This window comes from Aotus nancymaae, unplaced genomic scaffold (genome assembly GCF_030222135.1).
Source record: "Aotus nancymaae isolate 86718 unplaced genomic scaffold, 86718_ANA_hifiasm-v0.15.2.pri h1tg000036l, whole genome shotgun sequence".
NCBI classification, from domain to species: Eukaryota; Metazoa; Chordata; class Mammalia; order Primates; family Aotidae; genus Aotus; species Aotus nancymaae.
Genome location: NW_026988450.1, coordinates 39670903 through 39692272, shown reverse-complemented (window position 1 = coordinate 39692272; position 21370 = coordinate 39670903). Strand labels below are relative to the sequence as shown.

The 21370-nt window shown below is 35.2% G+C and overlaps 1 protein-coding gene across 2 annotated transcripts; it reads right to left on the bottom strand.

Moving 5' to 3' along the window:
- Positions 1 to 4440: 4440 nt before the first annotated feature.
- Positions 4441 to 21146, bottom strand: OTUD6B (OTU deubiquitinase 6B). Of its 2 annotated transcripts, XM_012465097.2 has the most exons (7): positions 20970 to 21146; positions 20127 to 20278; positions 17814 to 17894; positions 13132 to 13444; positions 11064 to 11125; positions 7486 to 7592; positions 4441 to 6748 (listed from the first exon to the last, which is right to left on the bottom strand). In XM_012465097.2, exons 1-7 carry the CDS (start codon positions 21142 to 21144, stop codon positions 6664 to 6666), a joined length of 975 nt encoding a protein of 324 aa, XP_012320520.1. In that variant the 5' UTR covers positions 21145 to 21146; the 3' UTR covers positions 4441 to 6663. The 2 variants fall into 2 exon arrangements, with proteins under 2 accessions (XP_012320520.1, XP_064240425.1); XM_064384355.1 differs by lacking the exons at positions 17814 to 17894; positions 20127 to 20278; positions 20970 to 21146 and adding an exon at positions 15081 to 15210 and having other exon boundaries at positions 5017 to 6748.
- Between the last annotated feature and the right edge of the window lie 224 nt (positions 21147 to 21370).

The following is a 21370-nucleotide window of genomic DNA, read 5'->3' as shown; positions in this document are numbered from 1 at the left end:
AAAGAAAACACAATGTACCAGAAACTCTTGTACACATTTAAAGCGGTGTCTAGAGGGAAATTTATAGCAAAAAATGCCCACCTGAGAGGCAAGGAAAGATCTAAAATTGACACCTTATCATCAAAATTGAAAGAGCTACAGGAGCAAGATTTTAAAAACTCAAAAGCTAGCAGAATACAAGAAATAACTAAGATCAAAGCAGAACTGAAGGAGATAGAGACACAAAAAATCCTTCAAAAAATCAATAAATTCAGGAGCTGGTTTTTTGAAAAGATCAACAAAATAGACTGCTAGCCAGATTAATAAAAAAGAAAAAAGAGAAGAATCAAATAGATTCAATAAAAAATGATAAAGGGGATATCACTACAGATTCCATAGAAATACAAACTAGCATCAGAGATTACTACAAACAACTCAATGCACATAAAACAGTAAACCTGGAAGAAATGCACAAATTTCTGGACACTTGCACCCTCCCAAGCCTAAACCAGGAAGAAGCTGAAACCATGAATAGCCCAATAACAAGGGCTGAAGTTGAGGCAGAAATTAATAGCCTACCAACCAAAAAAGTCCAGGTCCAGATGGGCTCACAGCCGAATTCTACCAGACATACAAAGAGGAGCTGGTACCACTCCTTCTGAAACTATTCTAAACAATCCAAAAAGAGGGACTCCTTCCCAAATCATTTTATGAGACCAACATCATCCTGATACCAAAACCCGGCAGAGACTCAACAAAAAAAGAAAACTTCAGGCCAGTATCCATGATGAACATAGATGCAAAAATCTTCAATAAAATATGGGCACACCAATTGCAAAAGCAAATCAAAAAGCTTATCCATCACGATCAAGTAGGCTTCATCCCAGGGATGCAAGGCTGGTTCAACGTAAGCAAGTCTACAAACATAATCCACCATATAAACAGAACCAAAGACAAAATCCACATGATTATCTCAATAGATGCAGAGAAGGCCTTTGACAAAATTCAACAGCACTTTATGCTAAAAACTCTCAATAAACTAGGTATTAATGGAACGTATCTCAAAATAATAAAAGCTATTTACGAGAAACCCACAGCCAATATCATACTGAATAGGCAAAAACTGGAAGCATTCCCTCTGAAATCTGGCACTAGACAAGGATGCCCTCTCTCACCACTCACATTCAATATAGTATTGGAAGTTCTAGTCAGAGCAATCAGGCAAGAAAAAGAAATAAAGGGCATTCAATTAGGAAAGGAGGAAGTCAAATTGTCTCTATTTGCAGATGACATGACTGTATATTTCTAAGATCCCATAGTCTCAGCCCAAAATCACCTTAAACTGATAAGCAACTTCAGCAAAGTCTCAGGATACAAAATCACTGTGCAGAAATCACAAGCATTCCTATATACCAGTAACAGACTAACAGAGAGCCAAATCAAGTGAAACTCCCATTCACAATTGCTACAAAGAGAATAAAATACCTAGGAATACAACTAACAAAGAACATAAAGGACCTCTTCAAAAACTACAAACCACTGCTCAAGAAAATAAAAGAGGACACAAACAGTTGGAAAAACATTCCATGCTCATGGTTAGGAAGAATCAATATTGCGAAAATGGCCATACCACCCAAAGTAATTTAAAGATTCAATGCTATCCCCATCAAGCTACCAATGACCTTCTTCACAGAACTGGAACAAAACACCTTAAACTTCATATGGAACCAAAAGAGAGCCCGCATAGTCAAGACAATCCTAAGCAAAAAGAACAAAGCCAGAGGCATCACGCTATGTGACTTCAAACTATACTACAAGGCTACAGTAATCAAAACAGCATGGTACTGGTACCAAAACAGAGATATAGACCAATGGAACAGAACAGAGGCCTCAGAGGCAAAGCTACACATCTACAACCATCTGATCTTTGACAAACCTGACAAAAACAAGCAATGGGGAAAGGGTTCCCTGTTTAATAAATGGTGTTGGAAAAACTCACTAGCCATGTGCAGAAAGCAGAAACTGGACTTCTTCCTGACACATTATACTAAAATTAACTCTGGATGGATTAAAGATTTAAACATAAGACCTAACACCATGAAAACCTAGGCAAAACCATTCAGGACGTAGGCATAGGCAAGGACTTCATGACTAAAACACCAAAAGCTGCTTGGGCAACAAAAGCTAAAACAGATGAATGGAATCTAATTAAACTCCAGAGCTTCTGTATAGCAAAAGAAACAATTATTAGAGTGAACTGGCAACCAACAGAATGGGAAAAATTTTTTTTTAATCTACCCATCTGACAAAGGGCGATTACCCAGAATCTACAAAGAACTAAAACAGATTTACAAGAAAAAGACAAAAAAAAAAAAAAACATTCAAAAGTGGGCGAAGGATATAAACAGACACTTTTCAAAAGAAGACATATATGAGGCCAAGAAAGGTATGAAAAAATGATGCTCATCATCACTGGTCATTAGAGAAATGCAAGTCAAAACCACATTGAGATACTATCTCATGCCAGTCAGAATGGCCATCATTAAAAAGTCTGGAGACAACAGATGCTAGAGAGGATGTGGAAAAATAGGAACACTTTTACACTGTTGGTGTGAGTGTAAATTAGTTCAACCATTGTGGAAGACAGTGTGGCGATATCTCAAGGATCTAGAAATAGAAATACCATCTGATCCAACAATCCCATTACTGGGTATATACCCAAAGGATTATAAATCGTTCTGTTATAAAAACACATGCACACGTATGTTTACTGCAGCACTGTTTACAATAGCAAAGACCTGGAACTAACCCAAATGCCCATCAATGATAGACTGGACAAGGAAAATGTGGCACATATACACCATGGAATACTATGCAGTCATAAAAAAAGATGAGTTTGTGTCCTTTGTAAGGACATGGATGAATCTGGAAACCATCATTCTCATCGAACTGACACAAGAACAGAAAATCAGACAGTGTATGTTCTCATTCATAGGTGGGTGTTGGACAATAACACATGGACACATGAAGGGGAGCATCACACACTGGGGTCTGTTGAAGGGGGGTGCCGGGGAGGGACAGCAGGGTGGGGAGGTTGGGGAGGGATAACATGGGAAGAAATGCCAGATACAGGTGACGGGGGGGATGGACACAGCAAACCACATTGCCATGTATGTACCTATGCAATAATCCTGCCTGATCTGCACAGGTACCCCAGAGCCTAAAGTACAATTAAAAAGAAAAGAAAAGAAAAAAACATTCAACTCTGAATGGTAGTTCCAAGACTTTGTAGGAGAGAACAATGATGGGTTAAAAGACAGGAACCGATGTTTCCCAAAGCTTATGTTAAGAATTAAAATCTTGATTTGGCGCAGTGACTCAAGCCTGTAATCCTAGCATTTTGGGAGGCCAAGTCAGGGAGATCATGAGGTCAGGAGATGGAGACCATCCTAGCTAACACGGTGAAACCCTGTCTCTACTAAAAACACAAAAAATTAGCCAGGCATGGTGGCATGCGGCTGTAATCCCAGCTCCTCAGGAGGCTGAGGCAGGAGAATCGCTTGAACTCAGGAGGTGGTGGTTGCAGTGACCCAAGATTGCGCCACTGCACTCCAGCCTGGGCAACAGAGCAAGCAAGACTCTGTCTCAAAAAAAAAAAAGAATTAAAACCTCATAAGATCTAAGATAAAGACTTAAAATGGAGGAAACAATAAATGTATGCGATAACAGACAGGGAGAAAAACTTTCATCTGATTGATAAAAGTTAAAAACAAAAAAAAGCATGAAATCACCAAATATGTTCTCAGAAAATCAACTGATCTAGTCCTTCAGCTAGTTCATAAGAACCTGTACTAAGAACGCACTAAATTAACAATTGTGTGAAAATATTAATTTGCACAAACTTCCTTCTTACTGCTCCACATGCTTGCACACAAATGTTTATTCTTTATTTTAACATCTATGGGTCTTAAATTATTTTTCAAATTCACTTATCCTAAATAAACATTCATTATTCTAGAAGATTCTAAGCTTCTACCTGATTTCTAAGAGCCATAGCTTAAATGGGTATTACTTTTATCTCCCTCTACTCTGGGGCATAAGCCATGCTCATATATTTATTCAAAATCCCTTAAATGTAAGAATCTGTGATTGGGGTCTGTTGGGGGGAATAGGGGAGGGATGGGGCGGAAAGGGGTAGGGAGGTTGGGGAGGGATAACATGGGGAGAAATGCCAGATACAGGTGACGGGGATGGAGGCAACAAACCACATTGCCATGTATGTACCAATGCAACAATCCTGCATGTTCTGCACATGTACCCCAGAACCTAAAGAATCTGTGATTGTATTATTTTCAATTACATGTGAAGACAAAATAAAGGCTGGATAAAATTCCAAAGCAAAATGAGTTTTCTCCACTTCTAAATTCTCAAATTGTTAAAGAATGACAATTCAAGCAAATAAATGTTTATTCAATTCATTCATCTTTTATTCTTTTTTTGGCAAACATCACATAATATAAGCAAAACTATATTGTTCACTATAGTTACACACATTCTTTTTTGCTTTATACAAGTTGTAAACGTATTTAAGTGAATAAAATTATTGGCTAAAGATGTATTCCAGAACTCTGTCATATGTTTTTCTGAGTTAGGACAAAAGAATGCTTATATAACTTCCATTAGACCATCATCATATGAAAAACTAAATTAGCATATACTGCTTTTAAATTAACATCTGCCATTTTATTTAAACACTTTTTTAGGTTATAACTAAAATGATATTTATCTGAAGTTTTAGGAAAGAACAGAAGCTGATCATACAAATCCTGTTCATAACCACATTGGCCACTTAAATTAAATACAACACAAATAAGAAATAGACATATAACCAAAAAAATTCTAACTCTTATAAAGAAAAAAAAAGAATAAAGCTGCCAATAACTTATTTTAGAATATTTTAGATGTAGATAACATTTATAATACTGGGTTTCATAATATCTTGTTTTATTACTTCCTAATGCTGACATTTTAAAGTAACAGATTACTTCAAAATAAACTCAAACCATTTAGTGTTTTACAATTAAATTTCAGACACCAAAAAATTTAGATCAAGGGTTACAAAACAGGCATCCTTCAGAATATATTTTGTTTGGTAGGAAGAATGGCTTGTAATCTTTTGAACTGGAAAGCCTTCAGGAAGTACTTACTTGCTACCCAGAACCCTGCCAGCTTCCCACATTGTCACCTGCTGGGCATGTGAAAAGACTGACACCCTATTTTTCATATTATAAACCCAATATTTGCTTATAAAAATTAGTTGTAGTCACAGAGCAAAACTTCAAATGCTGTAAACAATGCTAAATCTTACTAGTTATATCTCTAATTTGGAAAAAATATATTAAACCAAAAAGGTCTCATTTTCATAATACTTCCTTCCATAAATTATGAGAGACATTTGTATATATATTCTCTTAGAAAGAATACTGTTGTGAGTAACCTGAAATCTGGGCTAGATAAACCATTCACATAGAAAACAACTGTATATAAGTCTTGGCTCCCAAACAGTGGCTTTCAACTTTGTTTGTACATGTAAATAAAAATTCTCAAATATTTGAGTTGAAGGAAAGGTGACATTAATAAGGCAAATAAAAATAACAAGTGACAAAAGTTATCTTCAAATCCTAGAGAATAAAGCAAAAAGGTAGATATCTCGTAAGACAAATTAGAAAAGAGGAAGAATTTCAAGTAAATGTGGCCTTAGACCTTTTACAGTGCTACTCCCTAAAATTGTACAAGGTAAAGGCCATAAAATACTTGTTCCTTCAAGGAAAGCAAAGTAGAAAACACAAAAGGAAATACAAAAATGTGTAGTTATGAAAGAAATCAAGAGATGATGGTACTAACTCCAGTCCGATGCTTTAAAAAAAACACTAAATAATAATAAATGTATTAAAAAGATAGCAATCTATTAGGTCTTTTTTAAGTTACACACAAATAAAAACTAATCTCTAATTCTTTAGAGGTTTAAATGTGACAGAGAATACCTATTTACCTTTAAATTTGTCTCACTTCTTTAGACAACTGAATCCCATCTAAATAAATATTTTAAAATTCTTAATTATCAAAGCCAGCTTCTTAGCTATGCTTTGATAATGCTATATATATTAATAATAAAGCTTCACTGCATTAATCTCATCAATACCATGGTTACAACAATCAAGTTCATTTTATAGGCATTAATTAAATTGGCCACGACCATACTACATTATTGCAATGACAAAGATACTGGGTAAACTTCTTCAAGACAAATTACATTGAAATGATTATTTTGAAAGTTTTTAGTAATAGGGAGAAAGGGGAGAATTACAAACATTGAAAATTTGTTCCAACACAAAACAGAATGTCCAGGATCCTACATAAATGAAAGTATCAGCAAATAGGGTACCATCTTGGTCTATGAATGATGTTCTCCACGATGGACTTACAAGTTTTAAAAATTCCACTAAGAAGACACTGGTTAAAGTTTATATCTGACATATTTCTAAAAACATCTGTCAGTAGTTTGTCATAAAACTGATTTAAGGTAGTTGTGTTTTTCAGTAGCATTTAGAATAACCCAACACTTGGTAGAAATACTCAGGTCGGCACACTGTATTAAAACATAATTGTACAACGTTGGATAAATTAGCTGCAATTTTCAGTAGCTATGTTTACCAACCGTGTAACAGAATTATAATGTTCTCCTAAGCCATATGCATGTCTCATATATCTGAAATTAAAAAAAAGAAATGAGTCGTTTTGATGAAATGAGTTTTGATCAAAGCAATTTACTGTGTATGTGTTTGTGTGTGCGTGTGTGTATACACACACACGCGCACACACACACACACACACATGCTTATTATGTATATATAAACCAATGATTCCGAATGACTCAGTCCACACGGGTATCACTCAATAGACTACGTGGACATATTAATTAAGAGTTCAACATCATTTGAAAAGTGGCAGCAGTCACCAAGATCTGGTTCAATCACTGGGGGTAAAATGAAAAGGTTTAGATGCTGAGGGCTCAATAAGCTTAAATTGTCACCTAAGTCTTAGCCATTGATGACTACCTTAATAGGTTTAGCTAAAAAATACTAAAGCCAATAGCAAACCCTGCATGCTGTATTTCAGAAGAGATTTCTCAATCATGTAAAATATTTCCATAAAATGAAGAAAAAACATCTAAGAAATAAACAGGTAACATGAATATATCTCAACTTTTACACTTGTTGAAACTTTTAGCACTACTAATGTCAAACCAGGACAGTATACAAACTAGTCCTAAAACTTTGTAACCTTTAGAAATGACTTTATTCTTAACTCACACACAAGAATACATCACTACAGGTTTAAAAAATTATCTAAGTCATATATTTTAACATATATATTCTAAAATTTTTATATTCCTTTTTGTCTTAATTGTGAAAAATAAAACAGTAAAAATGTCTAGGTACTTACACAAGTATTAGTGGTTTTTGTGAATATTCTTCACCAACTATAATGGGAGGAGAATCTGCCTGTATTATCTCTATTGGTGTTTGTAAAATGTGAGACAGAGCTCTTAGCTACAGGAAGAAAAAAAAGTATGAGTAAGGAAAATAAAAATGTATATCATATTCAAATAGTAAACTACTGAAGTATGTGTGAATGGGCAACCAGTCAGAGCAGGGATATGCTGTGTTCACTACTGTACACAGAGAGCCTGGTATATAGTGGGCACTTAATAAATATTTGTTGAATAAATAAATATAATACAGGTTGAATATCCTTTATCTTAAATGCCTGAAACCAGAACTGTTTTAGATTTTGAATTTTTTTTCCAATTTGGGACTATTTATACATATTACATGAGCTATCTTGGGGACAGAACTCAAGTCTAAACACAAAATTCATTCATGTTTCATACATATCTTACACACATAACAGGAAGGTAGTTTTATACTATATTTTAAATAATTTTGTGCATGAAATTAAGTAGTGAACCTGTGACCCGTCACATAAAGTCAAGTGTAGAATTTTCAACTTGTGATGTCATGTCAGCCCTCAAAAAATTTGATTTGGGAGCATTTCAGATTTCAAATTTTCAGATGAGGGATGATCATCTTGTATTTATTAAATCAAATGCAGAGACTGCTCAAGAGCTGCCTGCACAAAAGCTTTGTAAAAAATATCAATGCCACTGTTAACGAAGAAGGACAATGGGTAGATTAGGTATATTATATTAGTCTCTCTACTTTTGAATATGCTTGAAAATGTCCATAACAAAAAGATTTTTAAAATACCATTACTTAAGCATCAGATCAAATCAATTACAACGTGAGAAAATGGGTAGAAGGGAACAATAACATACTTATTTATTTTTTTAAGTTTTTCAGATGATTCTAAGCTACAAACACTGTTGATAACCACTGTTCTATAATTTTCAAAGCAAGAATAGAATGAAATATGTATATGAATTGTACTGCCCTATCAACAAATTTCCATCTCATTAAGATATACAATTTTAAGTAATTTCATACCATACAATAGAAAACTATGCCAGACAAATAATGGTGAATAATGAACATTAATGCTAACATGTTTTAAGACTTATTACAATTATGGCCAGGCACGTGGTCCACACCTATAATTCCACACTTTGGGAGGCCGAGGCAGGCAGATCCCTTGAGTCCAGGCGTTCGAGATCAGCCTGGGCAACATGGTTAAACCCTGTCTCTACAAAACAATACAAAAATTAACTGGATGTGATGGATCACTTGAGCCCAGGAGGCAGAGGTTACAGTGAGCCAAGATCATGCCACTGCACTCCAACTAAGGTGACAGAGTGAGACCCTGTCTCAAAAAAAAAAAAAAAGACATTATGACCAAGCACTCAAGTACTTTAAGTATTTTATGTGTATTAATTCCTTTAATCCTCTCAATACCTTTATGGAATAGGTACTATTGTTATTTTAAAGACTTAGCACCTGAGGCAAAAAAGGATTATGAGACTTGTCAAAGTCAAGCATTAGCAAATTAAATGGCCTGCACAGAACTGAAGAACTTTGACTCTAGAGCCCAAGTTCATAAACAAATTAATCATTAACAGTTTTCAATCATAGTGTCAGCTGGTGGTGGTGGTTCATGCCGGTAATCCCAGCACTTCAGGAGGCTAAGGTGCCTTGAGCTCACTTGCACTCAAGTGTTGGAGACCAGCCTGGGCGACACAATGAGACCTTGTTTCTATAAAAATTACAAAAAAGCCAGGCATAATGGTGCATGCCTGTAGTTCCAGCTACTCAGGAGTGAGAGGATCACTTAAGCCTGGGAGATTGAGACTGCAGTGAGCAATTATCGATAGCACTACTGCACTCCAGCCTGGGCGACAGAGTGAGACTCTGTCTCAAAAAGAAACAAAAAACAATAATGCCCCGATCTATGGGGCACTATGGAATATGTACTTGCCCCATTACAAGAACATTCCATCAATGAACATAGTCCTTCCTGAGGTTTTGAAAGAATGTAAGAAATTACTTTAAAAATATGGAAAGGGCTCTGTTGCATGTTAGCAAATCAAAAATGTTCCTTTGAAGCATATTTTTCTTATATCTAAAATAACATTTTTAAGAAACTAGCATAGACTCGAGGATGGGAACCAAACTCTGGAAATCCCACCATCCCTTCTAACTTCAGGAATCATAGAATGATTTTCTCTTTAATAACTTAAATGTACCTTATTGTGAAAACTGCAACTTTTACTTCAAATGAATTCAGAGATGAAAAAACTGTATGAGTAATTATCCTTCAAAAGATGTTTTAAAAGGCTTTTCTTAGTTCAAATAGAGTTGATTTAATCTCTAATACACATATGAGTGATCCTTATAAGAAAGTTCAAGCATTTTTAACTATTCCAAGTGTAGTAACAAAGCTACTGTGAAAACTTCGGAGTTTCAGAGGCATACAAAACTAATGGATAGAGTTCCCTCTGGTGGAGATGCACATACACAGCATAACTAAGAAAAAGATTTGGGACAACATTCATGTCACATCTTCAAATGAAGCAGTTCTTAAAGTGAATTATTTAGAGCCACAGACTATTCATGATAATTAAATCTTCATTATATATTATTAATTGTACCGTCTAGGTTCATCTATCTGGCACTTCAGCTTACAAACTTTTATGCAGGTATTCTCTGCCTTAGTTAATGTTCAAAAATGTTCAACTGAGTACACAGAGAGGGTTTATTATGGCCATAGAGTAATCAAGAAACTTAAGCTTGGCAGGATGGCTGACACCCCTGTGGCCACAAAACAGAGAGGTAGAAGGAAATGCCAGGACCTGAACCTAGGACTTTACTTCTTATCCTGTCTAATACCCAGGCTGCTTCATCACCATCTGGTCTACTTAACTGTTTTGTTTATTTTAACAAAACAAAGTTAACAGTAAGATTTTTTAAAATTAGAGCTAAAAAGAAATCTTGGTAACTTTCTATAAGTGACTGAACATACTGTTTTCTTACATATGTATTTAATGCATCAACTACTACTTTCAAGTAAGTCAGTCACAATCGATTAGGAATTGAAAATACAATTTTAATACATATGCTGTGGTAGGATTTGGGCTGTAATTTCATATAAAAAACATCTTTTTCACTTCTGATGTAAAAAAGATGTTTTTCCAATAGTGACTTTGATCAGCTGAGCTACTACGGTAAATTTTACTTTACTTCAGTAAAGTCTTCACTTTCCTAAGTGCAGAAAATCAAATGTATTGCCAGTAGCAGCATCACAATGCAAAGACTTACACAGATGTACCTCCAACAAATAGATCTAACACTGAGCTTTTTAAAATGAAATAGTGCTTCAATCCACATACTTTAATCACAGACCTAATGATGTTAACTACGTATTTCTTTTTCAGTTGAGAATAGCAAATATATAAAGAAAAGGAATCTTCAAAGAGAAATTGGGATCAGCTGAGAAACATCTTAAAACTACAGAGGGGATTCAGAAATAATTTAACAACCCACAATCACTATGAATAACTACAAACTTACCTCAAGCTGACCTCCCCATGCAGTTGTGTTTACAATATCATCACAGTACTTCTGAAACTCTTCTGTAGAGAATAGGTCAGAATACAGCATTTAATAATTTTTGTAACTTACGTTACAAGATCCCTTTTATAGTTCCCACAATTTCTGACAAAAATGCCCAAGTTATGAACATTCTTTTTCTTTACCAGTATCCTCCATAATCTAATCCACCTCCCAGATCCAAATTTTATTCACTCCAACTTTCTACCACATTTCCATCCAAGAATAAAGCAGTCCATTTCTGCTTTATTTCTTCCGTTGGAGGCCCAGATACCTTTCCTACGTATCAAACCTACCTCACTCTACCCCAAGCAATGACTCCCAAAATTGCCACCATATTCACTATCTTGATCTGTGTTCTGAAGTCCAAACCTGCATCCAAAGGAATACCATGTAAGACCAGAAAAAAAAAAAAAAAAAAAAAAAAAATGTAGTCCCTGTATAATCAGGTTTACTGTAAGACTCCGGAAAACGTACGAAGAAAATCTGAGTAGAAGTACAGATTAGTTGAAATTCCTTCCCCAGAGATAGCATCAAACAGTGCCTTCACTTGTTATTTTGGAAGCACTTACATTATTTGCATAAATATCAGTTCTAGCTAAGGAAAGCGCTTTTCAGATCAGACCTGAGAAGTAAAAGACCTAGTCACTAAATTTACAATGGGTATATTTTGCGCATACACCTTTTTACATAGTATGTTAAAATGGTAAACAATTATCCTTACTACAAAGATGGAGGGAAAGAAATTATGTACATCTAAAAGAAAAATATGTCTCGTGTTTGTCTCATTCCCTGTTAAATCTTCAGTGTTCAGAACAGTGCCTAGGATAGTGCTGTGTAGCGGCCTTCAATTAATATTGGTTGAATAAATGAAGATAATTAAGTCTTTTGTGTTTTTCTCTCACTCAGCATATTGAACTGCCACCTCCTCTATGCCCTACAACTAGTGCAATTGGGGAGTTTCAGTGATTTGGTAATCATTTGGGAGATTAATGACAGAAAAGTCATTTATCACATTGCCTCAGCATATATCAAGATACATGGAAAAATGAGTTTTATGTCCCATAGCAAGTTCTGTTTAATTAGAAAACAGCAATGACCTAAAACAGCAAGAGATAAGTTTACATTTCCAATATGACATCTATGGGAAATTAATTTGCTACAGAATTAGATATGCCTAAGTCATTCTTGAGATCTATCAACAGATACCACAGCCATACACACTAAAGGAGACATACTTGATTGCCAGTGCTCATTCTTATCCATTCTGCATCACTCTCTACCTTCCACTAAAAGACTCCACTAAAAGAAAGTCAGCCTTAACCTTTCTCTCTCCAGCCCATTTTGGCCATATGACTTGCTCCCAATGGACACTGCCAAACCTGCCACCTTCTCTCAAGGACTAACAGTCCTCTATTCCATTCTTCACTCCTCCAAAACCTATTCAGATTTTTACTTGCTCTCTTCCTCATCTGCTAGTTGTATACTTTTTACTTCATCGTAAATAGTTTAACTGTGGAAAGTACTACATATAATAAAGCAGGTTATTAACTCATTTGTTTTGGTTTTGCAAAATCAAATTTTACTTGAATACTAATCTTTGTAATTATAGCTTATTGAGAATAAAAGTAAAATTCCCAAAGTATGGGATAAAAGGAGGAAATAGTTTTCCTAGTCATTCTCTCCTTATGGTCTTCAGACCCTATATACACTTCCTCAAGCTTACTTTCCTCAATACTTAACTTCGTCAAATATAAACTTACATATTTTTCAAAAATGATTCTTATTCCTATTTTTATCTTACATAAAATGATTAACATATTCTAATTACAAAATAACTAATTTAAAAAACTTAATAAAGAAAAATATACCAACATCTATTAAAATATATAAAATAATTCTGCCTAAATCTTGTGATGTTTTTCCTCATAAGGATCATATGGGTTCTTCTTACTCAGTGCTAGGAAGCACTTTATTTAAAAACAATAACAACGGCAACAATGAAAAGTAGTAGAGAAAAATAAATTACCTGGAGTATACATATCTCCTGTATTAGGGTTTGTTAAAAATGGCAGAAAGTCATCCACATGGCTTTGCATATACTCAGCGGTCTGACTTCTTAAGGCAACCACAGTCAGAGCACAGTCCTTTTCTTTCAGTTGATCTTCAATGGCTCTATACATACAGTGGCCATCAGATGGAATCTGTTTAATTTCTAACTGTCTAGCTGCCAATATCTGAGCAAGTTTTTCACTTTCCATATGTCTGGCTCCTGTTAAGTTTTCAATTTCAGCTTCAGCTATCCGTTCTTCTCGCTCCTTTTCCAATGCAGCTTTCTTTTCCTAAGAAAAGGAGAATGCAGGAAAGTTAATTCATAATGATTAAGACTAATTCTCATTTATTAAAGGAATAGAGATGTAAAGGTCTCAAAACTTTTTGGTGTCTTTCTCCCTTCTCCCACAAGCACTATCACATTGATCATCTCATTGTTTAAAGAATTTTCTACAAGGTGAGCTCCTGTAAGGGCCTGCTATCTTACTCATCTATGTGTTTCCAGCACCTTGCTCTATACTGGACATTAAGAGAGCCCTCTAGTTTTTCTTTGAAGTCTACTTAAAAACTACATGCCAAGTTTCTAAAAACTTTACTTACTGATTTCAAAGTATTATCTTAGGACTGAGCTATCCTAGGCCTTAAAGCACATTATTATTATATTAAAGCCCAGGCTAATCCAGCCTTCTTATCACTCCACCAGTAACATGTTAATATGACACAGCCGTTAGAAGGGTACAGGCAGACATTATTTTTATCTAGCTTTTTAAAATGTATGTATACGCATATATTTAATTAACAAATATTTTACAAAAAAATAAAATAAAATATAACAGATAGACTAAAGTTCCCCCTAAAATCACTGCCTTCCCAGTGCTTGGTCTAGGTTTGGTGTGTATCCTTCTAGATTGCTTTTCTATTCATTTTCATAAATATACTCTTGAAAAATGTGTAAAGTTTTAATGAAAATGGTATCATATGTCACATTCTGCAATTTGCTTTCCTTACTCAAATGTCTGAAGAGCTCCTACCATGGAAACATATGCTAGGATGGAGTGGGGTGAAGAGAATGAGAGATCTGTGACATGAAGAATAGACTGGAGGTGTGGAGGGAAGACTGGGGAAGAAGGAAGTGAAAAAATTCCTGACAGATGGACTAGTAATGATCAAAAGCCAGAAAGCACTATATGTTTCGTAGCTAAAAACAGTTTGTAGAGCTAGAGTGCCAGAAAAAAAGTGTCAAGAGATGAAATTGGAGGCAAAAAAGATAGGCATATAGTTAGTATGCACTAAGTCTACACTTAACATAGTACTAAAAAGAAACTAGAATATATGCAAAATATAGTTCTTTTCTCTGGATGACGGGATTCCGAAATAAATTTTATTTTGGGGGGGTTGTGTGTGTATGTCTGTATGTTTTTCTGCATCTTTCTAATTCTCTACTATATATTTTGTTTGTACACTCAAAGGGAAACTGCTTTATAATTTAAGAATAAAAACAAAGTTATATAAATCTTGATATTAGTAATAAGTTACAGTGAAGGATTTGGTAAGCCAAGACTAGAAAAAGGTAAAGACTTCCATACCTCTAGCTCTAATTCCTCCTTGAAACAAAAGTGAATGGGAAGGCAAGTTTCAATTAAACTTGTCATATACTTGTACTACTTGCCTGTTATGTGCCACACTAGATGACCCTAAAGTGATTTATAAGCTACCTGAATCAAAACAAGCAACGTCTCCCTAATAAAACATAGCCTATTTAAGGTTTTACTTCCCAACTCTGTAATATAAGTAACAGGAATGAATTTATTTCACTACATACCTAGAACTGTGGATCACAGAGGCATAAAATCTTAAAACACAAGATGGCACTATTACTTCATAAAAGACTAAAAAAGTTTCAGAGGGGAGAGGAAGAATAAGCACCTTAGATATCATCTAATCCAAAACCCCTCATTTTCCTCTTCTGAGGAAACAGCACGCAGAAAGATTTCCAAAGGCCACACAGCTGGTAAGAGCGGAGCAGGGACCAAGGACAACACAGAGAGCTCCTTCTATCCAGGCACCTGAATCAGAATAAAAGTTGGAGCAGATGGGAGCTGGAGTTAATGATGTCATGTACTATTTACTGGAAGAGTGGCACTTTATCCTATCTGTAAAACTATTTAAGCCTCTAAAATACTAATTCTAATCATTTCATTTTTTCCCTTCATGCTTTGCTTCAGTAGAACAAAACAACTGAGTTTCCTTTTCAGAGCACTAGATAAGAAATTCACTGGATTCTTTTTCCAGCAATGCATAGTTTCCCAAAACCACTAGGCACTTTGGTTTCTACAGTTATAGTACTGGAGATAGAATGGTACCAATAAGTTCTAATAAAAATGTATAGAAGGTGATAATAGCATGTAAATCATAAATATATAGTAGATAAAACTAGAGTCATGTTCATATAGTAATATAGTAAAGACAACTCAAAGGGAATATTAAGAGCTGGACACCAGTCCTGGGTTTGTATCAAAGTTTTAGTGTACTATTGTGATAACCTGGATCTCTGCTTTCTCATTTGTAAAATAAAGAAATTGAACTCAATCTCATTCCAGCTCTCACATTTCATATTTTTAGAAACCAGCTCTTCTAAGTTCTATTTTAGACTCTTTCTATCCTACCAAAAACCTTCTAAGTTTTTTGAATTAAATAAAATACTATGTTTTTCTAGACTAAAAATAAGAGATATGCTCTAAGATATTCCACAATATTCTTACAATAAATCTTTATAAAGTTTTATGTTTTTCTTCCAGAGTTGTATCTTTCCCAAAGATAAACATCATAAATAAACTGACTTTTCATTCCTTGGTGCTTCTGCAAAACAGGAGGTACCAAATTATCTAACACCTGATTGTGCATCCTGACTTCAGGTTTCATTTTCTCAAATATTATAATTGTTTAATATTTTCTGTTCTAAAATTCCATTAACATAACAATGTAAAAGCATGACTTGGGCATTTTTTCTGCCAAGTATTAAAGCAGCTGACTATAAAAGATACTAAATGTTTTAAGAGGATAGCTGACAAAGGTATACTTCCAGTTGTGCAGTATTTTAGGGAAAAAGTAACAAAATTTTTGAGAAAGGCAAGGGAGTTTTCATTCTGTTTGTTTTGTTGTCAGAGATCCAGCTGTGGAGGAACAAGTTTTGATAAAGACAGGAAGAACTTGTGCCCTTATGTTTTCCGGAATTACTTTGGCTGTTATAAGATGTGTCAATTACTAAGTCGATGTTATTCCAATATTTTGTTATCCTACTGGCATGCAAAAATTCTGCCCTTCCTTTTTGATCTATAGAAGCTAGATGACAATTGTGAGATCATCACAAAAGAATGCATATCATAAGCAGATAATCTCCAAGATTCCATGAGATCTAAAATTTATGAATCTACAAAAATCAGAATTATATTTACTCAAGAATAAAATTTTATACAATGAGAAATGTTTGACTATGAGCATTTCATCAACTTTCAAACAAAAAAAGACATTACTTTTAGGTTTAATTTCTTAAGAGGCATACTATGCACTACTTACATAGTAAACAATACTATCATTTGTTGACTCATTAATTCTCCAGGCCTGTGTTAAGGGCTTTGGAAATAATACATTATTTAATATTCAAAATGAAGTACCTTATGAAGTAATTATCACTTGCTCCATTTTATAGATGTGAAACTGAGGCTTAAAGAAGAACCTTACCCAAAGTATAACAGTAAATGAAATTAAAACCTCATCTGTTTGACACTAAACTCCATGCTCTACTAAATTATATACTATGTCATAAGATGCAAAACTAGTTTAAAAATATGCATTAAACCATAGAAAACATCAAGTGTTAATAAAATAATACTCATGACTAAAAAGACTGAATTTATTCATTTTTCTTTTTTCAAATTCAAGGGACTTACCTATCTAATCTCATTTTCATAATGCTGATATGAACTAGCTATTTTCAATAAATCAGTTTCCATATAGCTCCTCGATAATGCAATATATTATCCTCACATTTGTTTTGTGAATGCTGTTTCTCCTATCTGGAATATCCTATCTAAATAATATTTCTTTCAAATTCCAACCCATTATTTTGAACATTCCCTTCTCTAAATTTTCATAATTAATCATTATATAGATACCTACACAATTCTCTAAGAATTTTGTATACCTACATGTATTAACTTCTAGGTTCAAATCTTTATTTCTCACCCAATGGTATAGTTCTTAGCCAGGGTTGTATATCATATCATCTGGGCCCACATTCTGAATTTTTACATCTGGGATAATATAAACTACTCTCATTCCCAGCTTCACTTTCCTATGAGAACTGCATCCTGAATATGTTATTTTATATTCTCTTAGGACCATTTTCTTTTCCATAAAATGGGATAAGAGATCCTCCTTCACAAGATTATTGTCAGGACTAACTGAGATTTCATATAAGCAGCTTAGCATAGTATGTGACACACAGCAGGTGCTTAATAAATGTTAGTTCAAGTCCCTTAACAAGCAACTGCATCTTTTTTTTTTCATTTTCTTCCTATAACAAGACCTAAGATAGTACCTAAGATAGTATTGAACACACAGCACTAACTTATAAACTTGGTGACATGACTTTCATACCCGTCTCTTTTGTGCTTTTGATATCCGAGGTGGCTGATTCTCAAGTACCAAGTTTGAAATGTTAACAGCAACAGAATCTATCTGAAGGAAACAAAAAGCATTAATAAGTCAATGAAAAATACTTTTTAAATATTGAAAATCATAAATATATCTAATCCCACATTTCAAATTTGAACAGCAGTAGACACTGTATTACATAATATGGTTTTGTCTCCTGTCTCTATTTTTATGGAAAAATTTGACAAGTTCCCAAGAAGTTTCCTTACAACCCTTCAAAGATCATGCTTATCCCTGCATGCTTTCCTTCTTTCTTAGAATGCCTACTCCATTAATCTAAATGCAGTACTGTACCTCCTGTAAGTGCCAACTCATTCAGCACTCTATTCTTTTCTCTGACTACTGATAGTATATATAAGATAAAGGTCCTGTGCTGGCTCAGTTCATTATTTACATGCATAACTTCAATGTGGCAGGAGAAGCACTTTTCCATCTTAATTAGCCAGAACTTGATGAGTACTAATCCTTGATCCTAGTATTAAGTTGAGCTTATACTACCCTACCCTTTTCCATCTACAAACTGATAACTGCAGGCAGAAAATATATTTAATTTATAATATCATTTGATATTATAAGCAATCCTAATACTCAAATGGCTAGTATGTGTTTGCTAGAGTAAAACAAAGATGCTAGACTTTTAACTATAAAGATGAGTAGCTAATATTACTGTAACTATAAGTTAAGCTAGTTTTTAGTATAACACATACATAGAACAACTAAAGGCCTTTAATACACAGAGACAGAAGTCTCCAAAGGCTATATCACAAATGATCAAAATATTAAAATCAGATAGAGACTTCAAAAAATGGTTATTAGCTTTAGTGAAATTAGGAATTTTGTGATTCTTCAGAGAAATCTGCTAAAATGTACAAACAACTATATTGACAATAGGCAAGATAACAGAGATGCAACTGAAAAACAAAAAAGTAATGGCATGAGTTTTGGTAGTATTCAGAAAAGAAAACCAATTTAAGTTAATGAAAAAGATAAACAGTTCAAAGTAGAATGGGAGTTTGTGTTTTAACAGTAGGACCCCACGTAGCTTATGAATAAAACATTTTTGTCCTTGGAAACCTAGGAAAGAAACCTCAAAACTGAAAGATCTGCGAAAGCAAACAAAATTATCTCACTAATAGAAAAGATGGGAAGACAATTAGGAACACCACAATTGTCACGACACAATTTAACACCTGGAGTATCATGCCTTGTTACCTAGAGATGAAGTATATTAATTAAGGGCAAAGAAAGTTGGGAAATTTAAACTATATTTAAATGTAAAGACCACTGTAAATTAGCAAAGACAAGCTGTACTTGTCAAAAGCAAACCAAAAGGAACCAAATAAAATTTAAGTATGGCAGATAAGATTTTGCATAGACATAAGAACTTTCTAACTATCATAGATGGATTTAGGTTGTGGAGTCTATATGGCCCTTTACATCCAAAACCTATACAATAAATACCACACTATACAAAGCTATGACAGAATTCAGTATTCACTTCCCGGAGTAAGAGAGTTCTCATTTGGAATTCTGGCTTTGGCAATTAACAGCTGTTATGACTTCTGGACAAAGTTTTTAATCTCTTTAAGCCTGTTTCCTACTTGAAAAATGGGATTATTTACACTTACCTCATAGGTAATACCTCACATTATGTTACTGAGGTTAAATGAGATAATACATATAAAACAAAGTGCTTGGCACATATATGTTAGTTCCAATGATAAAATAAATATTAGTTAAAATGATGAAAGGATGCTCCAACTTACCCAAGAAACATCAGTAAAATTTCATTCATTAAAACTTGTTCATAAAGCATTTTTATAATTTAAAAATGACTTCACGTTCATTTTCTTGATTCTTACAAAAACCTGTGCTTAGACAGCAGAAATATTTGTATTGTATTTTATGTGTGGGAAAATTGAGCTCAGAAAGATTAAGTAACATTGCTCAGGCTACAATCCCACTCAGTTGCAATTCTGGGATCAGATGTATGGTCTTCCAACTTTCATTTGGTGCAACTTCATCTTCTAGGTAAGTAAATAGGTAAAGAAAGTACAGCACTTTCTTGGTTCATCTCCCTTATAAAAACACCCTGCCCTGTGAACCTGGTCACAAAAATCTTAATGAGAAATGAAGCATGAGCATAACTAAGTGATTCATTTCCCTACCAACTTTATGATTTTAGATAATAAGCAATTTAACAGAAGTGGACAGCTGTTTTCAAATGGTGTAGGCAACGACAAACATTTCACATACCTTATTCTCCTTAATAGTCAGCTTCAATTGCTCCAGTTCTTCTCTATGCTTCTGTTCCATTTCTTTTTCCAACTTAGCCACATCTTCAGTGAGTTGCTTCCTCCTCTTTTTGTCATTCTTGGGAACAGCATTCTTCATACCCTGAATTTTGGCTGAAAAGCCATCAAAATCATTAAGTCAGACACCCAAGAGTAAAAAGAGATGAAAAACAGGAATCAATAAGGGGATGGTAAGGGGAGGAGGGTAGAGAAAAAGTAATTTAATTATGGAAGCAAGAGTCATCACATAACAGACAGCTATAAAGAGAGAAGCGGCCTGATGAAGCTGAGACACACACACACACACACACACACACTTCATTAACACAATCTTGACTATGTTTCGGTTGTTTCGTGAGATAGGAGGAAAAAAACCTGACTGTAGCAAGTTTTAAATCTTTCAGGTATCCTTTCTAGGCCACCTAAACTGAGGCGAGGCCATTCAAAATACAACCATTAGGGCCAAATATCGGTAACTAGGGCAGGTATAGAAAAGGGAGGCATAGAGAGTTTGGGAGGGGACCCGTCTGGGTCCAAGATCTCTGTTTCCAAGGTATTTTCAGACACTGGCACCAAGACGGTCGCGCAGGGTAGGGGGCAAGCAGCAGGCCTCAGAAGGGGAAGCCTCTGAAGGCTGGGGGATTAAAGAGCCGCCGGGGCGAGGAAGGCGGAAGAGGAGGCCACTTGCTACTAGGGGAAGTCTAGGGTAATCCAGATCAGTCATGCCTTAAGATTCCCCAGCACCGACCCGCCATGCGCCCTTCCCCGGGTAGGGGCGGCTTCCAGATTCCCACTTTCTCCTCACCCTGCAACTCCTTCTTCTCTTTGCGATGCCTTCTCACCAGCTGCTCTTCCTCCTCAAGCTCTTCGGTCAAGACCGCCTCCATGACGACTAGGTACCCCAGCACACGCGCTGGGAGAAACCTGCACCACCTGCTAGTAGGCACCTTCCACCCCTCAACCCTCACCCGGGGCTCCATTGGCTACTGCTGGGTCCCAGCCCCGCCTTCAAGGCGGCATCGAATCTAAGCCGAGCCACTGCAAACAGGAGAAAGTTGAATGGCGTGCTGCGCGTGCGCACTACCGTGACCCTGCCGTGATGGGCGGGGCGGCAGGGGTGGAACCAGATTGAGAGCGGTGAAGCGGCATTTGCAGCCTCCGATTTGACTACAGCGGTAGAGCCCCTCCTGCCGTAAAGCTACGCGC

Coding starts and splice junctions, on each gene's coding strand:
- OTUD6B (XM_012465097.2), bottom strand. CDS start 21,144: ATGGAGCCCCGGGTGAGGGTTGAGGGGTGGAAGGTGCCTACTAGCAGG. Junction 13,445..17,813: donor CAAAAGCACAAAAGAGACGG/GTATGAAAGTCA, acceptor TCCTTTTCTTAG/GAAAAGAAAGCTGCATTGGA. Junction 6,749..7,485: donor CAAAAACCACTAATACTTGT/GTAAGTACCTAG, acceptor TTTTAATTTCAG/ATATATGAGACATGCATATG.